The 10,046-nt window shown below is 47.4% G+C and overlaps 1 protein-coding gene across 1 annotated transcript; it reads left to right on the top strand.

Annotated features, from left to right (window-relative positions):
- Positions 1-5,418: 5,418 nt before the first annotated feature.
- Positions 5,419-9,114, top strand: LOC119403175 (uncharacterized). The gene is made up of 2 exons (XM_037670122.1): positions 5,419-6,176; positions 9,069-9,114. The coding sequence occupies exons 1-2, from the start codon at positions 5,419-5,421 to the stop codon at positions 9,112-9,114; spliced, it is 804 nt and encodes a 267-aa protein (XP_037526050.1).
- Positions 9,115-10,046: the final 932 nt, after the last annotated feature.

Here is a 10,046-nt window from a genome sequence, read left to right as displayed (position 1 = left end):
CATCGTCCCATCTGCATACCGCGGTACCTTCAACGAGTTGCAGTGAGCGGGCGCACTGGTGTGAGCATGTGGGCCCACTTTACCAAAGAAGGTTTCGGCCCACTGATACGCCTCGAGGGCAACTTCACCGCTAAAAGGTGCGTGGTAATCACAGATGATGTAATGATTCCGTACATTCCTGATGACCTGTTTAAGGCGACTGTATGTTCCAGCTTCATAGGTCGCGCTGATCCACGCTGCTCGTGTTGTGGAAGAACTCCCCAAAGACCGCGGCGTGACTGTTCTATAGTATCCAGGCCAATTCCAGGACCACGCCATCATTGAAAATGCATCGGGCTCAATGATGTTATCTCTCGCGTGCCATACTCTGTATGGCTTGTTCATAGATAGGCTGTGCTCCACCATCGTAAGCGAGTGGAAGGTGCCACCAATGGACACATCGATGACGGAGTCCTCTTACGCATCTCTGCCATCCAGGATTAGCGCCGTCACCGATGCTGCTCTAGACATGATGAAATACTAACTGATGTGCAGAGCGTGGCGAGTGCGTTTCTCTGCCGGCAGGCAGGTCCTATCTGGTGCAATGAACTACTGTCAAGAAAAAATAGTTCCACCTCATGTTCATAACCGAAAGTGTTCCTTAGCTGTATCTATTCATCAACATGGTTGCACGATAGTTATTGTTGAATGCTTTGTTTTTCTTTCGCGTCAAATAAATACCGAGCTCATTGCGCGCTCATTACGGTGTCCTCTTTCGTGTCTCTGCATAATACGGCAGCACACATAGCGGAGAAATATGCACGCACGCACTCAGCACATCGGCCTTCGAAATAACAAACTTTGTTAAAAGAATTTTGTACATCCAGGATATAGCTGTGGAAAGCTCAGGGGTCGGCGTAGTACAAGGTTTAGTAAAGAATGTTGGGTCAATTCCCACAGTAACAATTAAATACGCGCACTGCCCCTGACAGTGACAGAATTCCCGACAATGCGGTGAGCAAGCGCCGCCCTAGCTGCCGGCGTGGTTCAAGACTCCGCTCATCGATCGTATGCGCCTGCGCGAGCTGCCACCAACACCCGACTCCAGCGTTCGCTGCCTTCCGATGAAATGCGCTCCGAGTCTTTCCCTAAGCAATAAAGAGCCTGTATGTTCTGCAGGTCCAACTGGTCACTTGTGCCCAATGCAGGAACATTTGCTCTGCACATTTCTTCTTTATTGCTGTCTCCACAGCATATCCTAATTTCATCCACTAATTGCCCACGCGTGTTCGTGGTTCTCAAGCCATAATAACGCAGTCAAATCACAAAGCAGCCCCACGTGCGGCAACTGCCTAGCATCCTTCCAATTGCAGGATCGGCTTACACGCTGATAGTGGCTAAGCCACTCGTGCATGTCATTGTCGGGTTTCCCTGTGAAGGTCCCTGGTTTCCTGTAGTGGTGCAGCGACGCCCTAGTGGACGGCTGCTGGGTGCCTCCGTGCGAGTCCATTTCTTTAAATATTTGTGCCAAGCCCTCTAGTCGACGGTGGCAACGAAGCTCCTACTGTTGCGATTCCGTCGTTAGCGGCAGTACCCCTCCGGTACCATTTGGTAGCAGCTGCCTTACCTGGCACCTCCCACCACAATTCTGAAGGAGCGCGTTTATGTGCACGATGGGTAAAGTAAAAGTACGGCTCAGTTAAATATTTAACGCGGACCAGTCCAGCCTCTTCCTTCTCGTCCAGAATTCTGCGCTAGCATGCTGCAATATGTTATCGTGACATGATGCCGCTGGATGTTTTTCTTTTCATTTTTGATGTGCAGGGCCAGTAAACCGGATCCTACAATTCTTGTTGACCTCCCTGTCTTTTCTCATTTTGTTATTTCTCTCTCTCTCTTTATGCTATGCATTCATACATACCTTACCAACTCATGCCATTTATCTTGCCAATGATTGCAAAGTCTCGATGTGTTTCATTATATCATTCGTGCTATGTGTTACATAGACTTGAGGAGATGTGCCGTTTACCAAATCAAACGGACTAATGTAGTCTCGTTTGCCAAGCGACGCTTCGTATTTAACATAATGATGGATGTTTAGTGCCATGAAAACTTTGGCATTATGTTGATACACTAGGTCACGCTGGCAGTTTAGGTTAGTAAAGTTTGACGGCAAACTATACTTGATAAACACTGACTACAGTGGTCTTTTTTTCTGCTCGTACTTCCTCCCAGAATTGCTGACGTCAGCCGTACATGAATGTTTTTTTTTAATATTGGTTAGCGCTTTATATATATAAGGACCACCACGCACATCGTTTGTCAAAAAGCCTCGTTTTAGGTCTACGACTTAGGAATCATGCATAAATGTACTGTATTCACCGTAATTGCTCTGGCAATGACTCTACCACTGACTTCGTGCTTTAAGACTGTGGAACCTGAAATTAGTAAGTGCGGCTAATCATTCAAACATGTTTGTACCCTTCTTAATTGCAATATCAGTCACCTAAATCAATATTCTATAGGTTATATTTATCTGACTGACAAAACCTACAACAATATCGGCAAACTACATATTCCTAACGAAGAAATGAGATCCTCCTAATGTACAGTACACAGCATTACTGTATTGTACGACATTTAATGATGCATACCTTCTCAGAAAATTTCAATACCGAGGCATGCGTATTTTGTTCTTCATCACTAATAATTTTTATGAGCGCAGCTTTCTTACTGTAAAACCTAGTGGAAATAGAAGTTATGATAGCATTCATATTTGCATTAAAATAAAATTCTCGGATTACAGAAGTTGTTGCCCAAGAAGAACGCATTCAACATGTTGTCCGACACATCTGTTGGCAATATAAACTTAAAGCTAAGCATATGCAGTGAAATATTAAAGATCAGACTTCAGGATTCCAGCTGTCATCAGTCATGCTATCGCCCCGATTGTGTTTTCGTGACAACCGATGTCCACTTCATGGGCAAAATAAAGGAAGAGGGGGCACACAGATGACACAGGCGTCTTCCTTATTTCATGCCGGTTGGCGCACCCCCTTTTTTTCTGTCAAGATAAGCATAACTGGCACATAAATCAGTTTCTGCGATGTGCGCTACAAACTGATACATTGCGGACGCATGAAATTCGTAGTCGAATACAACTCATCCTGCGTGCCCTTCATGGTGTACCTTCAACCTGTTTGACTACTCGGGAATTTTAGCCATCATCATTATTGATGTTTTGGAAAATCTCACAGAACGCACATTCCTTGATTGCAATCTGTAGGATTAATAAGCAAGCCCTACCCTCACAGATGTGTAGGCACTACTGCAGGAAGAGAACAGCTGTATTACTCTCGCCAGTCCTTTAACTGCGTGGGAGAGTAGTGCAGAGTAAGCAGCGGAACTTACTCTTTTCGATAAGGTGGAGTAGAGTAGAGTGCGAGCTCTCTTCTACTAGATGGAGTTCCAAGGTCATGCAACTTTCGCGCCGACGTAGCGTGAACGGGGTCTGGCTCTGCGTTCTCGGCAGACAGAGTACAAGCTGGCGCTAGCATCTGGCCGTCACCCCAGAGCAATGCGACGGTCTCGTAACCATGTTTGCCTCCTAGCGTAGACGCCGCAACTCTCACTTTGATGTGCCGTGATTATAGAAACACTTTAGCGCTGGTTAACCTCCGTGCCTTTCTTTCATTATAATTCTCTCTCTCTCTCTCTCTCTTGTGTGATAGCAAATGTAAGTTTGTTTTATCTTCAGCGTTTGGTTTCTCAAATGACAGCAGCGGCACCTTTGAAGCAGAGAAAAGGTTTACTGACACCATTGACACTGGAATGACTCGGGAGTACTGCAAGATGGTGTGAACGCATCGCCGGTGAAACGCGCCGCTAGCCATTAGTCTATGAGATAAACCAATTACCACTGGGATAAGGTATCGACTAAAAGCATTTGTATAGTGTAAAACAAAGACAAAAATTTGTATTGGAAAAACAAAAACTCCCGACACCAAGATTCAAACATGTCACATACTGGTCCCGAACCGAGTACTTCACCACTGCACCACGACGAAAAATGTGTGCGTTTGCGTAAAATCAATAGTCAACACATGAACCACGAACACAAGGGCTTTATTTTTTATGGGCTGAATGGCGAAAACTGCCACCTTTTTCTTTTCCAACAAAATCTTGCGTCTCAGGAGGACACACACTAACTACTTCCGGTCACGAATGACAGGCCGATAACAATAACAGCACTTTCTTTCAGAATTCGACTTATGAGAAATATCGCCACTACCGAGGGGAAGGTGCACTTTATCGGCTCTTATTGTCTAGTTTAATACCGTTTATTGATCTTTCCACTAGTTGACATGTACTATACGTGTACAGAAATGTTATGCCGACTGCGGCCTCTTTCGATAGGTATGCGCGTATTTGCGTGAATGCGCATTTTTTGTGCAAGCCACGATCCGCCAGTACGGTGGCAGTGCCAGTGTAGTTATTTGCAGCTCTATCGATACCTACAACTGCATAACCGATTGGCAAAAAACTAATGCAATACGTTGAAAAAGTATGGAATCACGTTAGTTACATATGGCGTACAATTACAAGTCTGTGTTCCCACCAGACTTGTACACGTTGCAGAAAATAAGTAACCGATTACAATTACTTGCTTGAGGAGGAGGAATAAACTTTATTAGAGGAAACCAGCAGGTTTAAGTGGCCGGGCCTAGGCCTCCCATGAGGGGACTTGCTTAAAAATGTAATTGTTTACAGTGGACAATTACAGTCCCAGAACCGTAATTGAGCAATACATAAACGTAATCGATTACTTTTGCGTTACTTTGCTCCAAAGTTTACTGCCATAGCGCAATCAAATTTATGGCGCAAATCTTACTGCCGTAACACAATAACACAAGTTTACTCAAACCACAACCAACTATTGTGCCTTCCATTGTATAGAGAGAAGCTTGGAGATTGCGTGAACGATGGCTGGGAGGCTTAATGTGGTTTCTGCGATATACTGTTACAAGTTGTTAGCTTTCGACAGGAGCTGTTTTTCCAAGGTTGTCGTCGCTGAATATTCCACGCTTCCGTCTTAAAAGGTTAGCTGCTGCACTGAAGACTCTCTCAATGCATACGCTGGAGGGAAGGGTGATAATATATCGTAGGAACACCTTGCGCACCAGGTCGTAGTTGCGCAGTGCTTCGATGCTAGTGTCCACGTCCTCTATGCAGCGTCACGCTTCGCTGTTGCTGGTGTTGCGGACGATTGCGGCCGCGCGGCAACAAGCAGGAGGACAAAGAGAAGAAAGAAGACGTAGGCACGAGCAGTGGAATAAAAAAGATGGATTTCTTGGTCTAGGGCTCGGGTCATAATTACGCGACATTCTTTCTGGATCCGAAAACCCCCCGGTCATCGCCCTTCCGAGACTTCTAGCTTCTATGGCATCGTTGGAGCGGCTCCGCAAGAACCGTGGCGTCGTCAGGGCCAGCGTCACACGAACCATTACGCTCCTGACCGAAGAACTTCAGGCTACGGCTCCAGATGCCGCTCAAGTTGATTCTCACGTTACATACCTGACACAGAAGAACGTCGAGCTCGGCAACCTCAACAAGCAAATCCTCGACGCCCCGGACGATGACGCTTATGACGAAGAGCTCGAGGCCGCGGAAGAATACGACCGGAAGGTGTCCTATGCCGTGTCTCGAGCGCGCTTCTTCCTGCGCGAACACGCCAACACAGCGACGGCAACGAGGACTTCAAGGCCCGAGGCTACGTTACCGAACACCGACGTCGCTGGGGCCGGCGGCTCAGCGAATAACGAGGTCATTGACGCTGCACCTCGCGTAACAGAGGGGACACCCGGCCCAGCAACCGTGCCGCGTCATCGCACAGTGGTCATACCGAAACTTCAGATACCTACATTTTCCGGCGCACCTCGCGACTGGCAGACCTTCTGGGACCACTTCAGTGCCACGATCCACCGTAATGAAGACATTCTGACGATTGAGAAGTTTAAGTACCTCCTCTCGTATTTGAGTGGCGCCGCGAAGAGAGCCATCGAAGGCATTAGACTCACGGAGGACAATTATGCGATCGCCATCAGGGCCTTGACGGAGCGAGTTGGTCGACGCGACCTGCTCATCAACGAGCACATCGACCACCTGCTCGCCCTACCACCAGTCAAGTCTTCGGAATTGCAAGGCGCTAATCAGTGTGGCCAAGAAAAGACCGTTCTTTATCTGTTAGTGCCAATGACGTCTGGCTTACACATCTATGTCCTTCTTTTTTGATTTGGAAGGCCTCGCATATCTTCCTTGTAGTCTTGTCCTTGCGACGGAATAAAACTGCGGTGCCTGTGACAGAGAGAAGAAAGGAAAGACAGGGAGGTTAACCAGAAGCAGTCTCCGGTTTGCTACCCTGCACGTGGGAAGGGGAAAGGGGATGCCTGTGAAATCCGTGGAGCACCCGCAGTCCCTGCAATGCATGTCAAGGTGTGTCGAAAGTGTAGGACCTTTAACTGCATTCCTATGTTCATTGAGGCGCAGATTCAGACATCTGCCCGTCTGGCCAACATAAATGCGGCCACATGATAACGGGATGCTATATACGACTACCGAGACGCAGGGTACGTGGCTGTAGGTGTGGTTAATGCTGCAGGCTTGACTGTTCCTAGAACTCGACTCTATGCGTCTGCGCACCGCGGGGCATACGCCGCGCATTGAACAGATTGGTTATCAACTACCATGTTGTTAGGCTTTGATATTATGTGTGGCTTATAATTTAGTTATGTTTTCTGAGCAGTGACGCATGCGCGGTATTTTGTGTTATTTTCTTCTCTTCCATTTTTCCTCGAATAAACTTTAGTTGAAAGTCAGCGCTTGTGTCGTCGTGTTCTTCTGCCTTTGTCACCGTTGTAAGTGTGCGCTATCCTGTGACGATAGCCGTGTATAGCAGCAAAGTGCGTAAGTGAAGTGAAGGTCAGGAGGAGTGAAAGGAGAAGGGGAGAGGGTGGAGCATAGCATAGCTCTGTGTATTCTAGTATAGCAATAGGACGGTAAAGTGAAATGAGGGTGAGGAGCAGTTAGAGAAAGGATGAGGGAAAGGAGGGGAGAGGGCGTCACTGTACCACAAGAAAGTTTTCTTTCCCACAATGGTGGCGCAGCAGCGTTGGAACGAAAGGGCGTGCTTCCCCGCGAACGCGAGCATCGGCGCAGATCCTCCATCGACGCTAAGTCTGTGTCACTCCTGCTTACTTCTACACTGGTGTCTCGTCCCAAGCGCAGTTTGAGTCCACATATCTTACCAACCAGCCTCTCAACACACGCTCTTTGAGTTTCTCGCCGAAGGGCAGGCGAATCACTGCTCCGCACTTCCTAGAGCTTTCACGTTGAGTGCAAGTGTAATTTTTTTCTGTATTTCTCTCTTTCTCTTATATCTACTCCTTTTAATTTCTTCGTTGCTCTCTATCGGTTTTCTCTTTCGTTCCTTTCTATATCTCTGTTTACCGCTTCCTCTTTCTCTCTCTGTCTTCGTTTCTCTCTCTCTTTCTTTCTCTTTGTTTCTTGGTCACTGTTTTTCAATCTTTTTTTTTTTTGTGGCTGGTTCTTTCCGTCTCGTTCTGTCTGCGTCTATTTCTTACTCTGTGTCTCTATCTTTTTTCTCTGCCTTCCTTTGCTTCTCTCTATTACTTTCTCTTTCTCTCTCTCTTTCTGTACTCGTCTCTTACCCAACCGAGTGTCGTATCCTACGCTGGAAAAAATCGACGCAGCCGAAGAGCGCGCCGGGCGCACGTATTCTGGGAGCGAAGCAGAAGAAAAGGACCAAGAGAACGTGTGTCGTCATGATGAAGATAGTTTTCGCGAACGCTCCAAGGGGAGTTTGACGACCATAAATAGGCCCGCTGTTAAAATGTGTGGATGCTTCTCGCTCGATAGCAGGTCTTCTTTGTCTCTTTTTGTCCTCGTCCTTTAGTTTTTCTTGCTGTTCCTTTTGAGCAGGAGCTTAGAGCTATATACTGGGTGTTTCCTCGCATCAAAATCTCAGCTGAGAGCATCACTTCTATGTTCTTTCTTGGCATCGTGTTTCTTTTTGCGCTTTCAGCAGCTATGCTTCATAGCTTTATCGGCCTCTTAGATGCAGTAAATAATTCATTATGGTGTTTCAATAAATTTGCCTAAAAGTCCTCAGAATAAAGGTAATACAATATTTGCTCGCTGCATTCGTCATTACTTTTAGATGTGAAGCATCTTATAGCGGATTTCAATCCGGTGATGGTGGTGGTGGTGTGCGGCGTGACCACCCTTACTGCGCTTGCGCAAACCCTCTCCACTTCCCCTCTCCCCTCCCATCTCTCCTCTCCTCCCCTCCCCATTTCCCCGCCCCTTCCCTTTCCCCTCTCCACTTCCCCTCTCCACCCCCCTCCCATCCCCTCTTATCACATCTACCCTTCCCTCTCCTCCTTCCCTTTCCCCTCCCCCTCTCCCTTTTTCCTCTCCACATCACCTCTCCCCTTCCCTATCCCTCTTCCTTTTCCCCTTCCCTCTCCCATCCCCTTTCCTTTCCCTCTCTCCACTTCCCCTCTCCCCTATCCCTCTCTCCACTCCACCTCTGAAACGCGGGCTCTACATGCCGAAACACTGCTTCGCATCGCCTCATGGTCCCCTTTAGCGGGAGATGTGATTTTTCGCTAGCTGCGGGCATCGTAAGATGACTGAAGACATAGATTACAGCAGCAATAAATTGATTTAGTTACCTCTGTTATTAGAGAAGACAAGCGCTTGTTTCAAACGGCCGAATCAATGCCCTTCCCTTTGCCACTTTGGAATATCCAAAAAGCGGCTGCTGGTAACTTTTTCAGAGTGATCAAAAGCGACCAATTGCTGTGTGGAGAGCCAGCCCAGCAATCAGAGCTACGCTTGTGGAGCGTCACTTACTCTTCTGCCCAGTTCCTTAGCACCCACTTTATCGCGGCGCTGCCGATGCATCTCGCGCCTGCTTCTTGAGGCTTAGTCGCATGCTCACCAATTTTGAGCCCCACGGAAGAAGTAGCCCGCATGAAGTGATCACCTTTCGCGACTTACCCATGCAGGAGCTATCCCGCCCCCACAGCGTACCACGTACGACACATAGGTTGAAAGAACATCACGGCAACGGCATAATATTCTTGAGGCATCCTTGTATTCACTATCGTAATACACCGACCTGTGTATGCTTTCTTCTCTCTCTCCTCGCCAATAATTAAAAATCTTTTTCTTCTGTTTATCGGTGCTTCGATGTCTCGCATTTGGACATGCCGTGAACAGCCTATAGACGGTGTGTAGTGACGTGTGCGAGCGCAACAACAACCGAACTTTCCCGGTTCCGTCATGAGCTTTGAGATGTATTCTATGAGATTGCATGCAGCTCTCTTAGAATAAAAAGTAACAATGGATTACTAAAAAAATATTTGTGGCGCATCTGAGACAAGCAAGGAAAAATGAGAACACAGGATAGGCAGGATTTCCCTTGCTTGTCTCAGTTGCGCCACAAAAAAGCGCCAGGCCTGCGCTGAAACCGCAGCACAGCCACAGCGGAAGCTGGACGAGCGGCGTTTCTAGAGCCCGTTGTAAGCTCTCTTGGGGCTGCAATACAAATACACTAGAAAGGTACCCACTACGCCATAAATCACAATTTTTCTGAAGTTGGGAAGCACCTACTAAGCCATTATTCGTCATTTTGCTGAGAAGCGAGGCACCAGCTACACGTCTGTAAGGCATTATGTGCACTTTGTAGACGCGACGACTGATGACGATGAAGAATTATGGCTCAGCCCTATGTAATGGGTTGGAAACTTTAAACGGCCCACCAGGCATGTAATTTGCATTGGGTGACGCCCGGTCGCTATTTCCCTCTCCCTTCATGCTGTATAACATAGGTTGACGTGGGAGAGAGGGGGGTGGGGGCGGGAGGCGAAGAACTTTACTGAGACCCCGAGGAAATGGATCATGCGCTAATGGGCTTCCTTGGCAACCAATACAAGTGCACTTGCGAGGAACCCACTACGCTATAAATCATTGTAATTTTACTG

This window comes from Rhipicephalus sanguineus, chromosome 8 (genome assembly GCF_013339695.2).
Source record: "Rhipicephalus sanguineus isolate Rsan-2018 chromosome 8, BIME_Rsan_1.4, whole genome shotgun sequence".
Classification (NCBI taxonomy): domain Eukaryota; kingdom Metazoa; phylum Arthropoda; class Arachnida; order Ixodida; family Ixodidae; genus Rhipicephalus; species Rhipicephalus sanguineus.
Note: the sequence above shows the minus strand (reverse complement) of the source record. Positions and strands in the feature narration are given on the sequence as shown.